The 24,626-nt window shown below is 27.1% G+C and overlaps 1 protein-coding gene across 1 annotated transcript; it reads right to left on the reverse strand.

Moving 5' to 3' along the window:
• Positions 1-721: 721 nt before the first annotated feature.
• On the reverse strand, positions 722-24,366 carry kl-3 (dynein heavy chain 8, axonemal kl-3). The gene is made up of 62 exons (XM_085659435.1): positions 24,232-24,366; positions 21,990-22,107; positions 21,679-21,901; positions 21,443-21,594; positions 21,107-21,305; positions 20,829-20,992; positions 20,582-20,758; positions 20,224-20,445; positions 20,042-20,143; positions 19,805-19,951; positions 19,462-19,736; positions 19,042-19,381; positions 18,740-18,966; positions 18,191-18,678; positions 16,766-17,103; positions 16,193-16,356; positions 15,850-16,104; positions 15,514-15,754; positions 15,234-15,433; positions 15,002-15,173; positions 14,709-14,854; positions 14,492-14,630; positions 14,198-14,428; positions 13,925-14,130; positions 13,574-13,794; positions 13,211-13,496; positions 13,010-13,148; positions 12,715-12,935; positions 12,449-12,632; positions 12,220-12,360; positions 11,792-12,139; positions 11,555-11,735; positions 11,329-11,474; positions 11,069-11,267; positions 10,853-10,971; positions 10,441-10,777; positions 9,864-10,335; positions 9,530-9,775; positions 9,133-9,451; positions 8,751-8,977; positions 8,444-8,666; positions 8,192-8,368; positions 7,943-8,110; positions 7,518-7,871; positions 7,145-7,441; positions 6,904-7,059; positions 6,649-6,804; positions 6,441-6,576; positions 6,202-6,353; positions 5,866-6,119; positions 5,360-5,788; positions 4,992-5,268; positions 4,728-4,914; positions 4,405-4,666; positions 4,103-4,342; positions 3,846-4,013; positions 3,620-3,761; positions 3,347-3,536; positions 3,153-3,274; positions 2,927-3,088; positions 2,638-2,759; positions 722-827 (listed from the first exon to the last, which is right to left on the reverse strand). Exons 2-62 carry the CDS (start codon positions 22,077-22,079, stop codon positions 722-724), a joined length of 13,164 nt encoding a protein of 4,387 aa, XP_085515561.1. The 5' UTR covers positions 22,080-22,107; positions 24,232-24,366.
• Between the last annotated feature and the right edge of the window lie 260 nt (positions 24,367-24,626).

Below are 24,626 nucleotides of genomic sequence, written 5' to 3' on the forward strand. Positions count from 1 at the left end.
GATCAAAAAGAAGGCACGTTTTGTGGTTAGCCACGAGTCCAGCTGCTCATTGATTCGACGAAATCGTCTGCTCACCGCATCCAAGCGGAACCGAGCAATCTATCGGATGGAGAGGTTGATTGGATAGCTATGTACGCGGTGCAAATTGGCTAACGAAATTTGGCTCGTCTTCGCGAAACCTTTGTCTATAAGATATCAAAGAAATTACGAACTGTCCATCAACTTAAAAACTATTCAACGCTCAAATGCGCTTCTTGAGAAAAATAGAAGAAACGAAAAGGATAAGTCCTCGGACTCTTTATCTTTTTCCTTGGATTACGTTGAAAAAGGACGAAAAGGGAGAAGAAACTTATCCAAGATATTTATATATACAAGGTGTTCCATTTAAAACTGAACATCTAATTATTTTTTTTTTTAATTGAATGTAATAAGAAAAATTTGACGAGACAAAATTATATCGTTCAAAGTAAGGAAATATGATATGAATATTTTCTTTCATCACTGCTTTGGCATATCAATACCATCGATTTTTTTTTTCTTAATGGAATAATATATATTTTTGATACGGTAGTATAATTATATAAAATTCAAGGAAAATATATAAATGTCCAATTTTAAATAAGACGCCTTGTGTATTTATATATATATATATATAAGTTTACTCCCACGCGAAAATAACAGATGTCACTTAGACTATTTCCTTCATGTAACCGCGAGAGAATTATGACACTTCCGCCTTATTTAAGGTACTTCCATACCTTTGCACGTCAACCGCACCCAAAAAGGTCTGTTCTGAACGACCTTCTTCTCCTTCACCTTCTCTAACTCTTTGATGTATATACAAACATTAAGTATAATAACAATATAAACATTTGTAATTCTCAATGTCTAGACCATATAAGAACTAAATAAATAAAAAAAATGATTCGTTTTTGACGAATATTTTTTTAGTAAAATCATTAATAACATATATACGTACATATGGAATCCGATAGCATTGTCCTTAATAAAATAACTAGCTTGAAAACCAATTCATAGTTATATAGACCGGGACAAGATGTTCCAAGTAACAAAAGTAATTTGGACTATTCCCTGTGGCAAATGAGGCACCCTCTGATTAACACACATTGCCTCAATTACATGGGTTAGCCGAGGGAACACGGAATTGCCTGCTATTAACGGTGGCATGAGGGTGAATAGAGGTACGACATATATCTAATGGATAACACGGCAATGCGTTGAAAGCTATGGAACATAACTGTATAAACGTTACCGTAAAAAATATGTTGTTTATATTCCTATGGTGTTCGTGTATCACATTTTTATATAATTTTGTATGATTTTATGGAGAATTTAATTAAAAAAAAAACCAAAAATGAAATCTATTTATATTAGATTTTAACATTTCTATTAAGCGTTAACACTACTAGTCGAATTTTAATTTAATTCCTAAAATTTCATGTACATATTTCTCTTATTTTCCATAACTCATACATTTTCTTTCGTTTATCTTCTAAAAACCAAACAACTTTTATTTCAAACTTTCTTTTTAAAAATGTGTTGTTTTTAAAAATATTTAAGTGTCCCAATTTAAAAAAAACTCACCCTGTATATTGAACGAACAAAAGCCATCATGATAAAACGTTTACAAAAAAAGAATGGAAAAATAAAAAAAATGGTAAATAAAGACAATTTATATTTGAAATATCTCTGTCCTTTCGAGTATCCGTTCGTTTTTAACATCCGACTAGTCACAGTTGACACACATACATTTTTTAAATTCTATAATTCTTGCAGAATTTCAAAAAAAAAAAAAACAAGGAAAAATTCCATATCTATCAGAAATTATGGCGAGTGAACGCCTTTCACAATATTGATTGCAAATAACACACCCAGTAATTATTCCTAAAAATTGAATAATTGTGATTATTCGATATTCTGATTATCCGTATTATCCAATATTCTCCTGATTATTCTGTTACGAAATTCAAATTAATTACGAAATATAAATATAACTAATGTACTTAAAATCCTGACGGTACTTTATTTTTTCCTAAATGAAAATATGACTAACAAATCCATAATAAATTCTAACTAATGTAATAAATACTTTCTTAAATATTTTAAAAAGTACAAGAAAAAATAAATGCATTCGATCGGTTAAGTAATCATTTTTCAATAATTGTTTTATTTTCAAATATTTAAAAAAGTTTATTTGACAAAATTTTAAATTATCCTAATGATTCGATCAATTCTAACAAAATTTTCCATTGAAACGGTTAAATATCGCGTACGTCTAGACGAAGATAATTCAAAGATATAATAGACAAAAAAAGAGATAAAAAGAGAGAAAGAAAAGAGTACGAGACAATTAAAACGTATGAGTATTATAAGAGCAAATAGATTTGAATATGATCATTCCCAAATTTCCCTCTTTCTCTTGGAAATCTTCTGCATTAATGACCATAGAGTTCGAAAGCGCGAAACAATATAGTGGAAGTCTTTATATTAAATATAATTAAATAATTGTCAAATAATGGCACAATTTATTAATATAATTTAATTGATTATTAATACTATTATTATTAATACCATTAATTTATTAATATCACTAGTAATCATATAATTTTTCATTACTTATTATCACAAAGTAAAGCTACTCCACGTAAAATCCAATGTTCAGGGGGTTTGTTGGTCTGCAGCCAAAGTGGTGTAACCAAGAGATTATAAGTTCTTTGTGGCTTCTTATACAAAGGACACTGTTAAATATTATATTAAAATATACACATAACTGTACTAACTTATTTAAAACTATATACTATATACTATATACTATATACTATATACTATATATTTATTATTATTGCTATAAAAATATTTTTTCCATCATTATATTTATGAAGAGTTTTGCAAAATATATACTAACTTCATATAATTTGGGATCTTTGTCTGGTTTATTATAAAGGGCAAAAATATAAACAACTGGCATATTCACATAAAGAACTTTATTTGCTGATTCACAAAGCATATTATTTCTTCTATCCCATCCAGCACCTTCTAAAATTAATCCAATAACATACACACCTTCCTAGAAGAGAACAGAAATATATATATATATATATTCTTACAAATATTTAAAATGTGAAACCTACATCTGGTGGAGATTTAATATCTTCGGCATAATAACGCATAATAGAATTATGCAGAGTTACGTTATCTAATGCCCAACCCTCGTGACCACGTGTTACTTCTTGTCTCATAGCCGTCAAGAATCCTATAAAAACAATTAGAAATATATCATTACTGCACCCATAATTACATATTTAATTTAAATAAATCTCTATACCTTGAGGATTAAAAAATCCAGTCATCCAAAATCTCATAGGTCTACCAGTAAATAACCAAGTAGAAAATTGTTGATTTCGTTCCAATAATTCTGTGAACCAAAAGCCAAGCGTCGAAGATTCCCATGATCGAACTCTCCAAATATCAGGTATTCTTGCATCGTATATATTATCGAAAGTATCTCTTAATTGCTGTGTGGATTTGTATTCATTTATTTATTTATTTATTTTCATTATTTTATATAAAAATAAAATATATATATTACAAATTTTACCTCATTCATAATTATCACACCTTCTATAGCTAACAATAGATCATTTAGCATAGTGATTAACAATACAATGACAACATTTATTCTATCTATCTCTTGTTTCAAAAAGATGTTCATAGGTTGAGTTATACCCATTATATTAAGTCTTTAAAAATCATAAAACATAATTTAATATATAGGAGAAAAATATTACTTCACAATATTAATAGAAAAATATGACTTAGCAAACCTTTCCTTAACTACAAAAAAATCATATGGTGTTGGTAATTTATCCAACATATCTTTTGCTTGTCTAGTTACAACCATTTCTCGAGATTCACCACTACCCACGCCAGCTTCTTTTGGTTGAATGGATATTATAGTATCTAAGACAGCTTGTGTAGTATTACTTTGATATCTATTTTAAGACAAATATATTTATATCAAAATAAGCTTTTTTATATATATATATATGTATATATATTAAAACTATAATCAATTACTAACGTAATATCTGCATTTGAATGAAGTCCATAAACTTGTGGAGGATCTATTGATACCATAGAGTCTATTACCTTTAAATATTCAGCAATATTGTTGTAGTTTAATACTGGATAACCTTTATAAAATTCAAAATCTTCATGAAAGAGTGCATCTGAAAACCACACTTTTGCAAATGTATTCAATAACCGTTTATCATAATCATCTGTGACTCGACCTCCATATTGTACTTCACCTATCATATACCTGCGAAAAGCATAAAATATTATTATTACATATTATAACTTGTTAAAATTTTGTAAATATACCTAACGGTTTGCCAGCTTATACCACGTTTAGGATCAAAATCATTCAGATGATTGTTCATGAACATACAAGATGCTAACCAATCAGCAGTATTGAATTCATAAGGTATATTCCATCCAAGTGGGCCAAACTTACGTCTTTCTTGTACTACAGTATGCAAAAATGATACTGCATATATTAACGGTATGTATTGAGGAACATCACATTGATCTAACATTATTTGATTCATTCCACTGTATGTAGCTGTTAAACCTGCTTTTACTCCTATAATAAAAAGTAATTAAATAATTAAAATATTGTTAATAGGATAAAAAAGATAACAAACCTTGTGGCGGCTCATATGTAAACTTGATAGACATTTGTAAAAGAGAAATAGGAAAATTTGGATGTGGTTCTGTTGTAATCCATATACGAAAGTCAGGATGAGGAGATTGCATTTCCAAAATAAAAATAACCATTTCATTCATATAATCTAGACCTAAATGACAATTTTGACAGAGTACCCAAAAACCCTAAAAAGTTGAATTAAATAAAATGATACTTCAAGAAATAATTACCAAATAAAATACTTTTAAAACACTTAACGAACATCGGTTACAGCGCTATTGAGCAATTTTCGAGCATGCACTTCTTGACCTTGTCCCATCGAAATACTTTTGCATAAAATTTCCATATTTTTTGCTAATTGTTCAATACTTGGACTAGGATCTGATCCCATACTCAGGAAACAGACCATGGGTGTATCAGGTCGTGATTCACTATGCATTACATCCAAAAGTGTAATAACTGCTTCTGCATACCGCATACCTAAAGAACTTGCTATATATTTACGAGATTGTGAAAGAGTTCGATCCATGCACCATGCTCTGAAAAGAATTTCTTTTTTAGAGAGATTATATATTTTTTTTTTTTTTTAATTATACATATAATATTATAGAAGTTCATAAATATAAAAACCTTATAATAAGTAAACGGCGGAACGTGTCTAAATTATTATAACCATCCGGTATAATTTCTTCTTCTGGAGTATCTTTATCAAACCAAAGCTTCCAAAGTTTTTCAGAAGCTGGCACTTGTGTTAATATATACTGAAACTGTCTCAAATCTGATAGTGCAACTAAATGTAGCCATGTTACGTCTGTAATCCACTTGCAAGGTTTTGGTTGAACAGTCTTTAAATCTAAAGCTGCACCACCCTTAATAAAGAATTCAAATTCTTCATGAGATATATTTCCACGTTGAAGATCAATTTTCAATGTCATTAATAAACTGAACATATATTTGTGTATTTCATATAAACCCCGAGCTTTGTATTTAAACACTTCATATGTTAGATATTCTATAACATGATGAATTCTTTTATGAATAACAGGACTCTTTTCAGATCTGAAACATATTACACATTTTTACTGTTAATATATCTTGCATCCTTATACATCGTATGATCTATAAATGAAACTAACCGTGCCATTGAAATATCAAAACGTTCCAAGAACTGTACAAGAGATGTTTGATACATAGAATTAACATGTGCCATATCACAGATTAAAAAGTATAAAACACTTCCTCGAGTAGCAATCGGTCTGTACTCTTCACGAGCTGCATCTATTTTAATTTCTGTTTCTCTTGCAATATTTAATTTCTCATTGACTTCTGCAGCAGTTTGTTTTGTTGTATTTAATACCGTCATTAACTCTACATCTTCGATCAAGGGACCCTTTTAATATATTCACATTTATTTTAATATTTATTTATTATAACATGTAAGCATAAAAATAAATAATGACAAATAAATGCACCTGAACTGTTGTTAATTTGTGTAAAAGATTTGCTTCCAATTCTTTAATATTTCTTCTATTAGCAGTTACATCTGCAATTAGCTGTACTCTTTCAGTCTCTAATTCTTCCTCTTCCGTTAAAATAACTCTTCCTAATAATTGATCTTCCAAACCTGTTAAGATTATATAATTATTACTCTAAATACAGATAAATGACAATTGTAAAGATCTGTCAATATACATAATAATAAAAATTGTACCTTTCATTGTTACAGTAAAATCGATTACTGAAACACGTGCAAATACTTCTGGATTATATGAAGGATTTGGGAACTTTGTCGTAATGTAAAGTCTAAAATCTTTGCTAATATCTACTTCCTTATCACCTAATTTTACCTAAAATAAGACAAGAATAAAAAAATACTGAAGTATTAAAATATGTAAAGAAAAATATAATCATTTTATTACTTTATATGTAGTTCCTATCTTTATAAAATTTTTTTCCAATAAGTTGTCTAAGACAGGATCTAATTCTTCTGCTACATCCTCAATAAGTAATGGCCGTCCAAGGGACACAGAATCTTCTAAATGGTTTCTGAAGTATTTATGAGATAACAGTGTTATCTACAATGAAAAATGCATTGTTTAATAATAAGAAAAATTTATATAAACTGTTATTTTGTATATGTGCATATATATTTAAATAATTATAACAATACCCACTTGTAACTCAAAATCCTTTTCTTTATTTTTAATCCATGTTTTACCTTGTAATTGTGGATCAATTAAAAGTGGATATCTAATTGCTTTTGTCACAATTATACCATTTTGAATAGATAATTCATCAGTGGGTAAACCTTGCAAATTCCATTCTCCTATCTATATGAAATAACATTCAGTATTAATATTATATGCATTCAAATTAAACGTAATAACAAATATAATATAAATAAACGAATCCTACCGTTGCTGTATCAGTCAATACATCAACAATGTTTATAGTCTTAGAACATGGAATGTCCTTATCCCGAAGAAAATCAAACCACTTTTGTTGTAGTAAAACACGAATTTCTTGATTAAATGGACCACAATAGGAAAGAAATCCAGTTAATATTACAACATCTCCAACGAGTCGTTCGATTTCTGATTTAAACAAAGCTACTTGTTCCGTCCATCGTACTCTTTCACCAGACAATCCTTCAATCATAGCAGTTGCTGTATCAGTTTTTGCTTGATATGCTTCAGCTTGATCAACTATTATCTGAAAAAGAATAAACAATAGACATGTGTAATATAGATTTAACGCTACAGACAGCACATATTAGCATTGTGTTTACCTGTCTTTCTTGCATCACAGCATCATATTCTTTCTGCACTTGTCTTAAGTCTTCATCTTTTTCTTTTAATAAAGCTTCTGCTTGACGTAAATTTCGATTAGCTCTTTCATACTTTCCTTCTTGTATGGCTAAATTTGCCTTTAATGGAAGTACATCTTTATTTATTCCATAAAAAGCTACCATTGCAATAGTCCATTGTATTAGACCAGCTACATTACCACAGGCCTGCTTTGCAGCTTCATATGTATATAAAGGGTAATTTAAATATGGATACATTAAATCTACAATTTCTCCATTAATATTATCTTTAGGAAATTGTTGCAAGTTGTATAAAAATCTAGTATCAGTCATAACCTATATAAATAAATTTTAAGATAACAACATTATATACAAATAATTACATATCATAATTATCAGTTATGTACTTTAAAAGCTTCAGTCCAAGAGGCTACTAAAAATTGACGTTCTGGATCTGGCTTAACATGTTCTAATTTTTTTCCAAATAATATCAACACACAATCCATAATCAAAGTAATTAAATAGGGCGGTTTGGCTAATTTGCGTACAGTGGCAATATCGGATGCTTTTATAGTCTAAAAAATATATTTTTTGTTACTATTTAAATGTTATATTTGAGATAATGATTAACTGCAATAACTTGATATTTTGAATACCTGCAATGCAGCTTCAGCTTCTAATAATGCTGGTTCTGCAGCTTTTAATTTTTTTTCTGCTACTAATTTATCTGCAGCAATCACTTTCAATAGTGCTTCAGCTTGATTTTTTGTTACCTGTACTGTTGCTTTAACTGTTTCTGCTTCACTTTTCTTCTCATTAACAGTGATTACTATCTACAAAATAGTGTGTAACGATTAGTGTTTAATGATTATAAGAAATAAAAGTAGTTTTCTGATAAAAATACATACAGCTTCCACTTGAATATTTTTTTGAGCGATTTCTTGTAGATTTTTCTCTAATATTTTACGTAATTCATCAACTTGTATAGCAGCATCAACTAACTTGCTTAAACCATTGCTCATACGAACGGCAAGCATATTAATATTATTCAAATTTTGTTCATAAATCTCTTTATAACCAGTAAGAAATACTAGAAATGACTTTGGTGTGACGTATGTTTGCCGTCGAAACCTTTTTGATATCACAACTGAAGTAATTATTAGGTACAATCAAAGTGAATAATAAATAAATAATAAATTGTAAATTTTTTATTACCTATTGAAATATTCTACACAAATATCATTAACATCATCTTGAATATCACCCATTACTTGAATTAATTGTTGCTTTACTTCAGAAGTACACTGAATTTCGAACGGATTCAAAACATGTTCACCTACTTGATATAATGCATCTTTTGGCCATTTACTAAACCAATTCATTGTACAGCCAGATATGAGTGCAGGAAATTTCAATGCACGTAATCTAAATTTTTCTCCAACCTATATAATACAGAAACAAAATTATAATTTTGTAAAAAAAAAATTATGCTTCATTATATTAAAAAATGTACAATATTAAATTATATAATATTATATTAAATACTGGGTTAAAAATTAAATGAAAAAAAGTTAATAGCGCAAATATGAAATCTTACTGGTGAAAAACATAAAACTATGTGCAGATTATCTCGTGCTCGTGTTATAAAGTAATCATGAAGATTATCCTGTAGTGGAGGTCTTTTAGGATCATCTTTTCTCATAAGTGGTGTTACTATTGTATAAATATCATCTAATTCATCTTTAGGAAATAAACCGGCAATCTCGCCTACACTTAAAATATTATTTATATACTCCAGAAAAGCTTCATCTTTGATCTCATTATCAGTAAATATAAATGTCAATCCTTTGCTAACAGTACCAGCTTCACGATACAATTTTTTTAAGTCGTCCATTAAACTTGCCACATTATAGATTCTAGAAATATTGTTTTTTATTGATCGTTTATTATATAGTTAATAAAAAGACAGTGATTATAAATTAGAGAATACTAACCTAGATAAAGTTATTTGAAAAAATGTGAAACCTGCAATGAAGGAAGCTAATCTTGTTAAACTTTGTTTACCAGATCCTCCAACACCTACTAGCATTGCATGACTCCTTGGTGATCCAAGTATTCTTGATATCCGTATTAAATGTACAAGAGCATCATGGAATAAAACTAAATCAAGATGTATTCCACGTATGTATTCATTAAACTGTTCCATATTTTGCTTAACTCTTTTTATAACTACTTTATAGCTAAAAATAAATGAATACATCCAAATTAAAATTCAGCTTAAATATAGAATAAAGCCCTTACTCTGCATAAATTAATATACTTATGCACCTTGGTATCTCCTCATAAATTTTTGGTGCTTCAAAGACAAAATCTTCTGGTTCATCTCCTGTTGGTTCTGGAGGATCGCGTAAAAAATTAACAAAATATGTTTCTACATCTTCATAATATCGAAATTCTGTATCCAAAATTTCTTCTGCAGTTTGCTTTAATGCATTATGAAACCATTTATTATCTTCAGCAGTTATAAATCTATCAGATATTACACGAGAGCATTCGTGATCCCAAAGTTTTAATAACGTTGTAATAGTTTCACATTCGGCCCTTTCAATTTTAAGAATACCTTCCCAAATACGTGACAAATCTCTTAAATTAAAAACATAATGAAATTTTGCTGGTGTGGGCAACATTTTCATTTTGGTTTTTTGCCATAAGATTCGTGTTAAAGGTACTAATTTTGGTATAAAATTTACTATAATTTCAGAAAATCTAGTCAAGCAAAAATATCCTTGGCCAATTTTACCTGAATAAAAAGAGTAAATATTAAATATATGTAAGAGAGAAAAAGATGATGAATATATATAACATGTAATTATATTTTAAATAATAAAATAAACATAAAACTTACCAAAAATAGCATCCATAGATCTATTAGATGGTAATGTACAATTAAAAATATTAAATTGTCGCTTTAACCTTGGTGGTATATCGTTTCTACCACCTCCTGGATGAATCATAGCAGCAAGTATCATAATATCTTGTAATGTACTGAAGTCACCAGGTTTGTCCAATGAATAAAATCCTTTGTATTCCATTAATTGACGAACAACTTCATTTGTTATTTGATCACCCCATTCATTTATTTCAGGCATATTTATATCATCTATGAAAACGGTAAGTTTTCGTCCACTAGGAGGTCCGTAAGTATTTCCAACGCGTTTTTCAACATAACTTTCAAATACACGCTATGGAAATATATTTATTCGTATTTGCATGTAAATATTATTAATATTTATATTTAATATTTTTGTTGTAATTACCTGAACCATATTGGGTGTAGAAGCCGATGAAAAATTAAAGGACCTTTGAAGATGATATTCAGAATCAAAATTAGACATATAACTTTTAATCATAACTGTTTTTGCAGTACCTTGCTCTCCTATATACAATATAATATTTTATTAATTATATTTATTTTATAAAAGATATGTAAAAAAAATATAAATACACTTATTAATAAAAATATATTATTTTACCAATTAGAAGAACTGCTTTCTCTTGTTTTGCTATTATATCAATTAAAAATAATGTTCTTGTATTATCTACATTAGGAACTAATATTTTATAATATTTCAAAACATGATCTGAAGGATATTCAAAGTCTGGAACCATATCATTCCAATGTATCCAAGATCCTTGATCGGATACTAAATATTCGAAAATTGTTTCATCCTCCTACAATATATTAATATAAATGTATTATGTAATAAATGGAAATTATAATATTTATATTAACTTCTACAGTTGGCCAATGACAATGCGATTTATGAGCTAAAAGAAACTCTTGTAAAGCATAACGTGCATCAAGTTCTAACACCGCTCCTAGACTCCACATAATAGAAAATAAGAATAATTTTTCTATATGGATGTTATTTAACACTTCTGAAAATTATAAAACATAAAAAAATAAACGTCAAATATGAGAGTATTATTACATAACACTTGTTCTTGTGTGAACTTACTATCACTGTTTGTAAGCAAGCCATTTAATAGATCAGTAGTTTGACGTATGTAAAGTGCTTCCAAAAGCGTCATCTTTGCCTGAAGCTTTGTTAAGACAAATACAAGAGCATCATCATATATTTTACGAAATAGTGTACGTAATATGTCCACTTCTTGAGTTGGACGCGTCTTTAGCCAGGCCTAAAGATATTAATAATGCACAATATGCAAAACCTTGAATTCCAAATAAAAATTACCTCTAATATGTTATGCCATTTTAATACAGAAGAACTAATGAAGACCATTCCCATGCGTGATATCGTTGCTGGTGATGCATTATCAACATTATCTGGTTCAAATACTAATTTACTAGTTGAAGACATAATTATTCGATCACCATTTGCTAAGGTTAAGGTTTTATTGTCATCTAATACTGAATTTAAATTTTCGATCCATACTGCATCAACTGGTCCGTCTAATACAATCCATAAATGTTCAGTTTTTTTCATTTGAACAGATCTTCTCCATAATGTCGAAAATATACCATCTGTCCAATCATTTGTTGCAACATCCAATTTACCAAACATTTGTGATGCTGTTATAGCCTGAAGTGAATAATAAATCACATATCTCTTTTTAGATTTATAAAAAATAATAATGTTAATACAGTATGTATTATACACACTTTAGGGTTCATTCTAACTTCTTTATGAAATATACCCATTTGTGTTAGAGCTTTCATTAATGCCCACATACATCGAGTTTTTCCAGTTCCTGTAGGACCAAGCACCATCAGACCATGACGAACTAAAGATGTTTCGTAGAGCTAAATTATATATATTAATATAGTTAATAAGTATTCATTTATTAAATGTTAATAATTAACATTTTGGCTACAATAATTGCTTTCTTACTTGAATAGTTTTTAAATTCCATTCAGGATGATTCATTATTCCTAAATCAACTGTAGCATCTTCTATTCCTTTCTGTAATTCTTTATATGTTTGTGTCGTTAATTTGATCCCTGGAAACATATCTTCAATGAGTGATATAAACAGAGGTTCATCTTCATCTACTAATTTCGATAAGTTCATATCTCTGAAAAAATATAATATCATTAATATAAGTGTTTATTATATTTGAGATAATTTATATCACATCTGTAATAAATTGATTATACCGAAGTACTCTCATTAGCGTTGTTTCCTCTGATTCATTAGGACGTGCACGCTTTTGTGCACCAAGTGTTCGTAAACACGATAAAATATTTCGTAAACCAAAATCATAATGCACTTGTTTACTAAGCTGCTCTTCACATAAAGCATATAGTGTAAAAAATTTCCGTGCTAACATGATATTCTGTAAAAAGCCGCAGGCTGCAAGTTTAACGCGCATAATTATCTAAAAAGAATAAAATTGAAATATAAAATATTAAAATTAATAAAATTTCTACATAAACTCTAATAAAAAAGTACTTGTCTATCTGGGACCATCATAGCTACACTTCTAAATTGTATTTTTAAATTCTCTGGTAATTCTTGTCGCCCAGCATAGCCTGGATTCATTGTAATAAATATTCCAACTTCGTAATTAAGTTTATATGTTTCACCATCACTGTAAATAATGTTAGGATCAAGGTTTGATTTAAGAATGATTAAATATTATTTTAATGTTACCTAAAAAGAAAATGTGTTTTTCTTTCTTTCCTTGCATTAAGCACAATTGCTATTTGTTGAGCAGCAACAGAAAGTACAGGTAATTCTATCCGATTGAATTCATCAAAACAACCCCAAATACCTGCTTGTGCCAATCCTTTAAATATTCTACCTAAACCACGAAAATCCATTTGATCAGAACAATTAAATACGACAACGTATTTTCCTAATGCTTTTCCCATATCTTTTGTAGTTTCTGTTTTACCAGTACCAGCAGGACCTGCTGGTGCACCACCAAAATTCATACCTATATAAATAATAAATAAGCATAATAATAGCATATAATATATTATCACTATAAACTTATATTTTTTCAATGTTTACCAACGGCTTGTGAAAGAGTTATATAACATCTATCTGTGAGAGGTGTAATAACGAGTCTCTCGCTACAGCCCAAAAATTCATTTTGATAGATAAATTCTACATCTGTAATTCTAATCAGAATTTGTTCCTTATCATCATTATAATAGAATCTACTTTGCTTCAGCCACTCAAAATCTTGTATATTTCGAATTTTTAAATGATATAACTCATCAAATATATCTCTGCAATATTTTGTATTTTTTATTTAAAATAAATATAATTGTTATACATTAAAAATGTATTCAAGTATAAATTTTACATTTTGCAATAAAATATTATATACATTTTCTTATAAAACTATTTGTTTCTTACCTTTGATGTACATGAATTGTAATTAAAGCTTCATATTTTTTTCTAGCATATGATGTAAGATCCTTCACAGTTACTTCTATTAGAGCATTTAATAAATCCAAAAACCACTCGTTAGTTTTACGCATGATGGTTTTATCTCGTCTTGATGCATTCATTGCCGCTTCAGCATCACGAGTCCATATAACTTGAATTGCAAGCAATGCAACCTGTTCGAATTTTATGTATTAGTAAAAAATATATGCATATTTAATAATATTTTATAAAACTTCTTACTTGCAATACAGAATTATCTATCAATGATATTATATCAAAATCAGGAGTATTTAACAAACTCATTCCTTGTGCAATTACAGCGGCAACAGACAATTGATGTACAGATAGTAACATATTTAACCAATTTTCTACACCACCTACACATACAACTACTTTTTCAAGTACGATTTTTTCTTTTTCGCGAGAATACATTGCTATAATATTTTCATATTCCTTTTCAGAAAATTCCAACTAGTGAAAATAAAGATATATTTAATAAATAAAATTCATTATATATTATACAAATTTAATTACCTTTCCAATATTATCAAAGAAACCATCTAAATAATTTTGTATAGCATGACAATCAGCAGCTTGTCCAAGAATTTCCAATAATGTTGGATCAGATATGAAACAAAATCTTGGAAATATAACACGTTTTGTTTCCAGATACCTGTTTGAATAACCAATTTTAATTTTAAATCAAATAATTGTTAAGTTTGTAGCATATTTTTTAATTCTATTAACTCACCCACTAAGAGATTTCTGACAAGATTCTAACTGTTCTAATAAATAAGGTAAGAGTTGACCCATAGTTTCATCTTCTGTACACGTTTCCACTGCATTTAGCTTATCATGTGCACGATTCATAACTTTAACCCATGACTTATCAATTGACTATTTCGATAAATGTGAATATTTTAATACTACTATATTATCATATGCATTAATAGATAAAATATTGAATTATTATGATATTTTATAATATTTTTATAAATTATTTATCTTTTTTTTAACTATACTTATTTTGTTATTTTATTTTACATTAAAGCGTTTTGCTTCAGCTGGAAGTTGCTTTGATATATCACCACCGATGAATACAGCTTCTAAATAGGCCCATAAATTTTGTACGATTAACCACGTGGACAATATTTCTGATGTATTACTTAATTTCTTTTGCCATAATTGAATATCTTTCTTGAAATATGTATTGTATCTATAAAATATATTATATATAATTATCTTCTATTTAATACAAATATAATGAAATTTATACCGATTTGCCATTAAAGAACTGATCACCATCAAACTATCTTCAAGTTGAGATATTATTTCAGCTGTTTCAACTCCTTTAAGCAATAATTCTCCTCTTTGTTTAAAATGAGAAAACTGTAAATTTACAACAGCCCAGTCAGCAATCACCTGTTTTAGTTTACGTTCTATGTCTGTTTCTTTTACTGCACTAATACATATGTCCTAAATAATATTAAAAACATAATATATATGATAATGATATTAATTATAAAATTAATTTAAATGTATTGTGTGAAATATACCTCAACGTCATCTTTGTATTTTAATAAAGGTGCTTCTAGAGCATTTGCTAATGTAAACGTCTCAGATTCTACATCAAAGAAGAAATGACATAACTTGGACATCCGTTCCCAATGCCGAGCTTTCATAGCCTTATTTGCCATCATTTCAAGTAATGGGCATGTCTCACTGAAATCATCGATTTTTTTCTTTAAATCAATATAAGCAGGCCATTCCCTCATAGCTTTAGGTAATCTCCGACATCTAAAATTAAATAATAATAGAAACATTAATTTCATTTATCAAATATTTATTAAAAATGAATACTTGTAAATTTTTATTTTATTATTCTTTCTTACTTATTTTGAAATTCTGTTAATTCAGCTACAATAGATTCAATGTCAATATCAGACCAAGCTATACTGTAGTAACTATCTATTGTTCGTATAACTTGTGCATATAATGAATATAATTTTTGTAACAAATTAAGTTCTCTTTTTCTGTGTTGTAATTCAGGATACTCTCTTACAGGTATTCCAAACAAAGTTTCACCGCTACTATAAGTTTCATATCTATCCCATAACTCGTCAAAACGTGCTTGAAATGCTACAACTCTATTATCCAATAATATGGATTAAATTATGAAGATAATTTTTACATAGAATAAAATACATAATAACTATAAAATATCAAGCAGCAAACCTTTCACTAGCTTCTGCAGCTGGTATTCCTTCAATCATAGGACCTTCTAATTCAAAGTCCATATCAAATTGTGCAACATTTTCTATAAGAATTGCAACACCATCTATTAATTCTTTTTTCAATGGCTCTTGCATCTCACATATAGTTTCTTGAACTTTTTTTGCCTATGTAGATATTTAATTTTTTATTAATATTATTTTTAATAATAAATTACAAATTACCACAAATTTTTCACCAGTTACATAAATATATGTCTTTTCTAAGTGATCATTTAATCATCTATTTAAACTATATTTTCATTTTACAATACAGTAATAAAATGTCAAAATTGAATGCACCAACAATATGAAAAAAACGTATTTTTATATATTATATTATTGGTGTATTCAATTCTGACATTTTATTACTGTATTGTAAAATGAAAATACAGTTTAAATAGATGATTAAATGATCACTTGGAAAAGACATATATTTACGTAACTGGTGCAAAATGTGTGGTAAATTGTAATTTATTATTAAAAATAATATTAATAAAAAATTAAATATCTACACATTAAATAATAGGTTGTGTACCATATCCAACATATTGTTAAAATTGAAACGTAAACTATCAACTATATCTTGTTCTTCTTTCAATATATCAATATTAAAATGTCCCATCAAAGTATAAGTTTCTTCAATTAAAATCAATTCCATATCAAAAGTTATAAAATCATCTCGTATAATACTCAAACATTTCATGGCAATACGTACATCCTCTAAATCTTTTATTGGTCTAAGAAGAACTTTATTTTTTTCATTAATATATTCACTGATCTTCATCAATTTATTTTTATAATTAACAGACAATGCAGATCCTAGTAATTTTTTCCATGCACTTGCTTCTACTGAAAAGGCAAGCTTCAATTTTCCTGTAATTTTAATGAAAATTATAATTAAAATAAAATGTAAATAAATTATCGGTGTAATCATCATACCCATTCTTATTTCTATAGGGCCAATAATATGTAAGTCTGGAAGATTGTTAATCTCTGTAAGTAAATTCTCATATTCTAAAAATTTTTCTTTTATTTCTTGAGTTATGGGTTCGGATTCAACAAATTTTTGTATTATTTGTTCTTTACCCTCATCCCATATATATGAATATTTTAGATATGACTATTATTTACAAGAAAATAAATTATAATAATTAATTCTATGTTATAAAAATAATATCATTTTAAATGTATATTATTTAATAAAATTACATTGCCAAGAGTTGTAATATCATCCTTCAACATTAAAATAATACCTTGTAAACCCATAGTAACTCGAATAATTTCCTTATGATCAGAAATAATTGAATAATAATTTTTTAAATTTTTAGTAGTACGTTCTATAAGTGAAACAAAACTTAACTTAGCAATATTCCATTTAAAATTTTTATTCGTTTTTCTAATATATGTTACCATTAAACGACATTTTTTTATCAGGTAAATGATATCGCTGTCCCCATAGAATAATACTTTTATGAGTATTTATTATACTTATTATAACTTGTTCAAAATTATTTTGCAATTCTTCTATGGATGGTACTGTTACAATATTTGGAATTTGTAAGACAAATTGTGTGAACATGAGTGGAATAGCATTTAATTGGAAATTATTAGGAAGTAAAGAACTGTAGAAAGAGAAAATTAAAGTATTGTAAGCATATAATATTTGATAATTATTATATGAGAATTTTTAATAATACCTTGTTGTTTCTACTTTTTTTCTCAATAATTCGAGGGTACTCTTAGTACATTTTATCAAAGCTTCCATCATTTTATTATTAAAATATGCAAACAATTCCATGCAATCATTATGTATCTGAGTTATATTAATAATTTTAGAAACAGGCGCGAAACCTAAATATTAGTACTATAAAACATCAAGAACTTTGATTTCTGGTATGCAAAAAACTATATTGAAGCAGAATCGTCTTTATCATTCATTATATGTGATAGATATATATACCTGTTTCATATGGTCCACTAATTAATTTTGTAGCGGATCCAACTGGTTTAGTCAATTGTTCAGGATCCATCCAATCATATTTAATATCTTGCAAATTAGGATCCGTAATAAGATCCATAAATTTATTGATAATTTTTATAACAACTTGTTCAGCCATTGATGACTTAACTTCTAAATCATTAGCAACAATATTATTAAAATGTATATTATCTGTTAAAAATTCGGCTGGTGTTTTTGGATAATTATTAATTTTTAATAATGTTGTGCTACTTATTAATTCCAGCATTTCATCTACTCTTGTTTCTTTCATATCTTTTATTTCCTTAACAAAATTGTGTAATTCTAGAAGTTTTACTTTAATATTTTCACAAGTATCTGATATTTTCAAGGATGCCCAAGAAATAACTGATAAACATGGTTGGAAAGCAATTTCAAGATCGATCAATGCAATTTTTATTAAATTCAAGAATATAATTGGTATAGATCGTCTGAAAATCACAGTAAAATAACTTTTTATATTAATAATTATGTTACATTAAAATTATATACCTTAATGCATCATTTTCTTCAAGTAAATTTTTGACTTCATTATATGAAGAAAAAATCTTTTCTTTACAAATTGTTATAATTTGTATAAAATCAGGTACTTCCAATCCAAATCTAGACATATGTTCAGATTCTCGTATTACCTCCAAAATAAAACGATCAAAATTTAAACAATATTTATTTGTTTTTGGATGGCGTACGAACAATGGAGCTGATAAAGCTAATCGAACCTAAATTAGATATTAATTAATAGATGTACAATAATATATATATTATATATAAACTTGTTATTATTTTATACTTACAATCTCACAAGAGTCATACCATGATTTATGATATATTATTTCATAATGTATAAAAACACTAATTATAGCATTATATAATTTGATACACTTTTGCATGTATTCATGAGTGATAACGCGTTTACGAGTCTTAAACACATTCATTGGTGCTTCAATACGTCTATATAATTGTCGTATCCAAAATATTCTACCAGCAATAGATGGTATATTACGCGGTATCGGTGGAGAAGATCTGTCCTCGTTATATCTATCTCGCATTTCCTCTATTTCATTTTGATATATATTTGTAAGTTCTAAATATTTCCTATCAATTCTTAAACATTTTAAATTTAATTTCTGAAATCTACATAAATTATAAAATTAAATACAAATTAAACAATGAGCAATACGATTTTGTAAAAGATTAATATTATAAACTATTACCTCGCTACTATAATCAAAGCTGTTTCAATATTTGTTGTTACAGATACAGTATCATAAAAAAATGTTCTAAGTTCAATTTCAGTTTTTGCTACATCATTCTTAAACTCATCATAATCTGAATTAAAATATGGTTTTCTATGATCTAAAGGATCGTAGTTTTTTGAGGAAATCCTGTTAAAAAAGTTTATAAACTTAGCATTGAATGCATCTATTCCCTCTAGAGTAGAACTTTGGAGAATGGAGTATGTTAAAGTAATTTCAAATACATCCATGATCTATAATAAAAATATAATTATTATTAAAATTTATGTTTTATATATAACACAATCATCTAAGTACTCACTTTTATTAATCTTTTTTTGAAAGTCTTAAATTTTCCAAAAACATACATATCTGATACTTCAAATGGTTTTTCATCAGCACATTCTTTTACTTTTTTACACATTTCATCATAATATTCATAATATTGCGTGTAAAGAGCAATACAATCCTAAGAAGTAGTATAATAAATAATAAAAACTAATTCTGAAATTAAAAATCAAATAAAAATATCTATATAATAAAGATTTATAGAAAGTACTTTTATTCTGGATATTATGCTAGATTTAGAATCATGCCAAATCTGTAATGTACCATTATATGTTAAATATCCTTTACAAGCTAATATCATTTGGTTTGTCATCTATAAAATGTAATATAAACATAAATATAATATTATACGTAATAGTAATCATTCAATGAATAATTTGAAAAATACTGTGCCTTTACAAATACTGCTGTTATCATTCTTCTTGTATTAAAAAATCTTGATGTAGCATAGATCATACGTACAACATACATAAGTGCAGGTAAATATTTTCCTATTTTAGTTGGATCTAATCTATATAATGGTTTAGTAAATTTTTCTAAAGCATATAAATAAGTTACATTGTCCTGAGCTAATATTTGCACTGTTATAACATGGTTGACCAATTTCTTCCATTTCTATATAATTGCAACACATGATGTATTTTAAATAAAAAATTAATACACAATTAATATATAAAAAAAAACATAATAACATAAGTCAAAATGCTTGTATGAAAGCTTTCAAAATGTTACAAGTAGTGAATATACATACTTTCATCAATTTGGAATTTGAACGAATCATTAATTCAATAAACGCTTGAGTATATGGTGATTTAATACATTCTATAATTGATGAAAAACGGATAAGTAATCGTCTCCAATAAGCAAGTTCACCTGTAGGTCCAATTACTTCAGTTTCTCTTCGTAATTGCTGACTTTCCACAATTGCCTAATACAAAAAACGAATATAATATTCATGACCTTATAAATATAAATTATAATATAATAAAAATTCTAACTCGTTCCATCGTTTTCATCCAAATTTGAACATTCTTTTCTCCTGTTTCAACAACTTCACGATTTTTTGCATTTAGTTCTACATCTTGTTGTGTTGTCAAATACTTATTATAAAGATCCCAATTAATTTCGAAGTTTAAAATACCTTGAAGATCAATATTTATTGCTGTAAATAATGTAAAAATAAAATTAAGTATAATTTTATAAAAGCAATAACTTCTATAAATTCTCAGTATTAAATATCCAATTGAATAATTTAAATAATATAAATACCACATACTACTAAGAAATTCGCAGAAATCGCTAAAATCATATATAAAATTCTTTGCCATTATGAAACCTCTTTCTGTCTTGGACAATTCACCCCATTGTACATTAGCTTTTATTGCTGGTTCATTTAATCGTGAAATTAAATCTGATATCGCAGCAACAGGACTTTGTGAAGTAAGATCAACTTCTGCATATGCATAATATGTTTCCTGTATAGATTAATAGAGAAATATAAGGACATAACAATATTTGACATATTTCATTCTACATTATAATTAAAAAAATTTGTGAGTAATTATTTTCTCAAATATAATCAATCAAATAATAAATAAATGAAATTACTAACATCCATCAAATGTTTTGGTTCAAATTCAATATCTGTTCTTAAGCGATAAACTATTATTGATTTGCCATAAAACTGCTCAGTAGTACCATCAGTTATACAACAACGCAGAATTTGCTTTTCATTTTCATACTGTGGCGTCCATCTACCAGATTCTGAAATAATTGTTTAAAAGATATAATATAGACAGATAATGTCATTTTTATATTACTTTTAAATAGTTCAAAAAAATATAGTACCTATTGATGGTGGTGTCATATATTGATAATGTATAATAATAGCTCGCTTTCCACCTTCCTTAAAGAAATTATTAAATGTATTCACATACTCATCTTTGTCAATAATTCCTTCTTCCAAAGTTTCTGGTGCTAAATTTAAAATAAATGCTGCTATTTCCAATACCATCTGATGTGTATTTCTTAAAAGACCATGTCTAAAATTTCTTTGTTCTTTATATTTTGCCTATAAATCCATTAGAAATTCTGCTTCTTTAATAAAATATTGATGAATTAAAGTAATTCATCTACATATAATAATTTAAACTACACACAAGGCGTTCTTCTATAGTTTCTCCAGGAACTCTTTCTAATGCAACTCTTCTTTTTAATAACTCAGCGATTCGTTGCTGTATCGCCGGCATCGTATAATCTCGCGGAACATTTTGTGTGCTTACGAAAGACATTATTTTAAATAATAAAATATAACAATCTTAAGAATTATTAAAAATAAATTCTTCGATCATATATTTAGCATGAATGAATTCTTCATCATGCATAACAAATGAAACTCAATATTATATAGTTTTAAAAAAGGCAATTTCATTTCAAAGAAAATCAATGTTTGAGAATAAATTTGAACGAGGAAAATTTTTTAATTGACGTATGTGGTTTCAAAAAAGTAAATATTTGCAAAAGTTCTTTTCATGCATATACAGCAATATTTTCCATAATTCGATTTTGGACCACGTGGATTTTGATTTAATCCAATTTATAATTTTAAAATAAATCTAATAGTCAAATAAAACAAAAAATAATAATAAAATAATTCATAATATATAATAATGTATTAATTATCGTGATTTTCTATAAAAAAACTTCATATAATTTACATATATATGTGCAATAATGTAATTAACATTAATCGTATAAAATGTATTATATCGAATTACGATAATGATAAAGACGTAAATGAAAGATAAACATAGTTAAAAGCTTACAACTGTTTAAAGTTTTAATTACATGCTATTCATAAGCTAATTAAATCTATAATACATATGTACATTATATACCAGGAAGAAACATACATATTTGCATCATATGACCTTTACTACATGGAAATTGCTGCGCAGAAAGAGTCACAGACTAATAAACAGTTTAAAATTATTTCTTTTCTTTTTTTGTACAAAAAATCCATCAAACCTAATACAATAATAAAATACAAGATGATTCACGTTTGCATAATAACGAAACTCAAGAATACATAGTTTACATTAAAAAAAAATTATTTATATTTTTTTTTTAAAGGTATTTCAAATTCCTTAAATAATTTTTCCAAATCAGACTCGTAATGCATTTTTTATTTCAAAATTTATAAATCCATGGAATAACAATAACTTTATAATGATTCTTATCCCTTTTTCATTAGATTTTCAAGAATATATTTCAAGAAGCTAATAATTATTATTTTATTCGTATAACGATTAAAAAAATAGATTTATATCTTGAAATACTACGAGTTAAAATAATTATTTATTCTTTTGAATTGCTGATGCTGCAACATCAAGCTGCGGCAGCAATTATATGGAATCCAACACAAAAAAAAAGAACGCATGATATGCATCGTATACATATATATACATATATAAACATTTATTTGTATGTGTACATAAGTAACTAGGTCATCGAAGAGAACTTTGAGTTAAGAGGAAAACAAGTGAAAGTTCGTCAAGCCATTTTCAAACGAACTCCTGAACACGATAAATTCTTACTTATATTTGATCTTTCTCGTAGGGGATGTACCATTCAATTGATATTCTAATAATTAATTAATAATTAATAATTAATAATTAATAATATAAATCTAATTAATAATTAATTAATAATTAATAATATAATTCATTTAGGACAAGAGTCGAACAATTCTTATTTTTAGGCAATCTTTTCTTTTCTTAAGAAAGTACCGTAAAAAATATTCGAGATCTCGTTCTATCTTCAATATAATTACAAAATTGATTTTATATTTAAAAAAGGCTAAAATGATAGGATAAAAATAAATATGGAAGATCGAACGGATAAAGATACATTATTATTTTCATTTTATTCTAAGAAACGTAATAAATACACAATGAATATTAAAATCGAAAAAATAAATATGAAAAAATACGCGAATATACATATATATATATACGAGAACGAGATATGCTTTTTTTTCTTTCGCAAATATATATAATTTGCGAACGAGATATGTTTTCTTTTCCTTTTATAAACATGTATATGTATATGTATATATATACATGTATATATATATATATATATATATATATAATATATATAATATAGTATATATATATATATATATACTAAATCTTTTATTTTATTATCTTTTACTATTTAACAACTTTATGATTATTACAAGACTTTAGACCATGTATGTATATATATTTAAAATTTAATAGAACAAATTATTAAATTTCTCGATAAATTTTCATTAATATCCTATTATACTAAAAGATTCGAAAGACAATACGAAGTATGACATTTGTAAAAAAAATACAGTGCATAATAGAAACTTACGAAGTAAAATATGGTTTATTTCTATCTTTGTCAAAGGAGAGAACACAGCTTCCCTTTTAAGAATACTTTCCTGTACATTGCAAAGGAAGGTGCCGCAAGACAGGTTGAGGAAGAAAAAATGTACTTCGCGCCGATTCGCTGAACCAATCGACGGCCAACCGAATCGTGAAATTCAACGTAGGATGTCACAGAGCAAGGTGAACGAGTAGACTTCGCAAATAGTCAGACGGAGTATCACTGTGTGTATCTTACGATTGCCGCTTACATTTCCTCTCGGAGAATCCTCTTTTACCGTTTAGTATTCTTACAAAAACTTTTTTCATGAAGATACCAATGAAAGTACATGCGGTATTCAAAGAATTTTCTAACAATTCGTTCACCGTCACTATCATCCT

The sequence above is a fragment of the Vespa mandarinia genome, chromosome 9, assembly GCF_050613455.1.
Source record: "Vespa mandarinia isolate Hongniang chromosome 9, ASM5061345v1, whole genome shotgun sequence".
Lineage (NCBI taxonomy): Eukaryota > Metazoa > Arthropoda > Insecta > Hymenoptera > Vespidae > Vespa > Vespa mandarinia.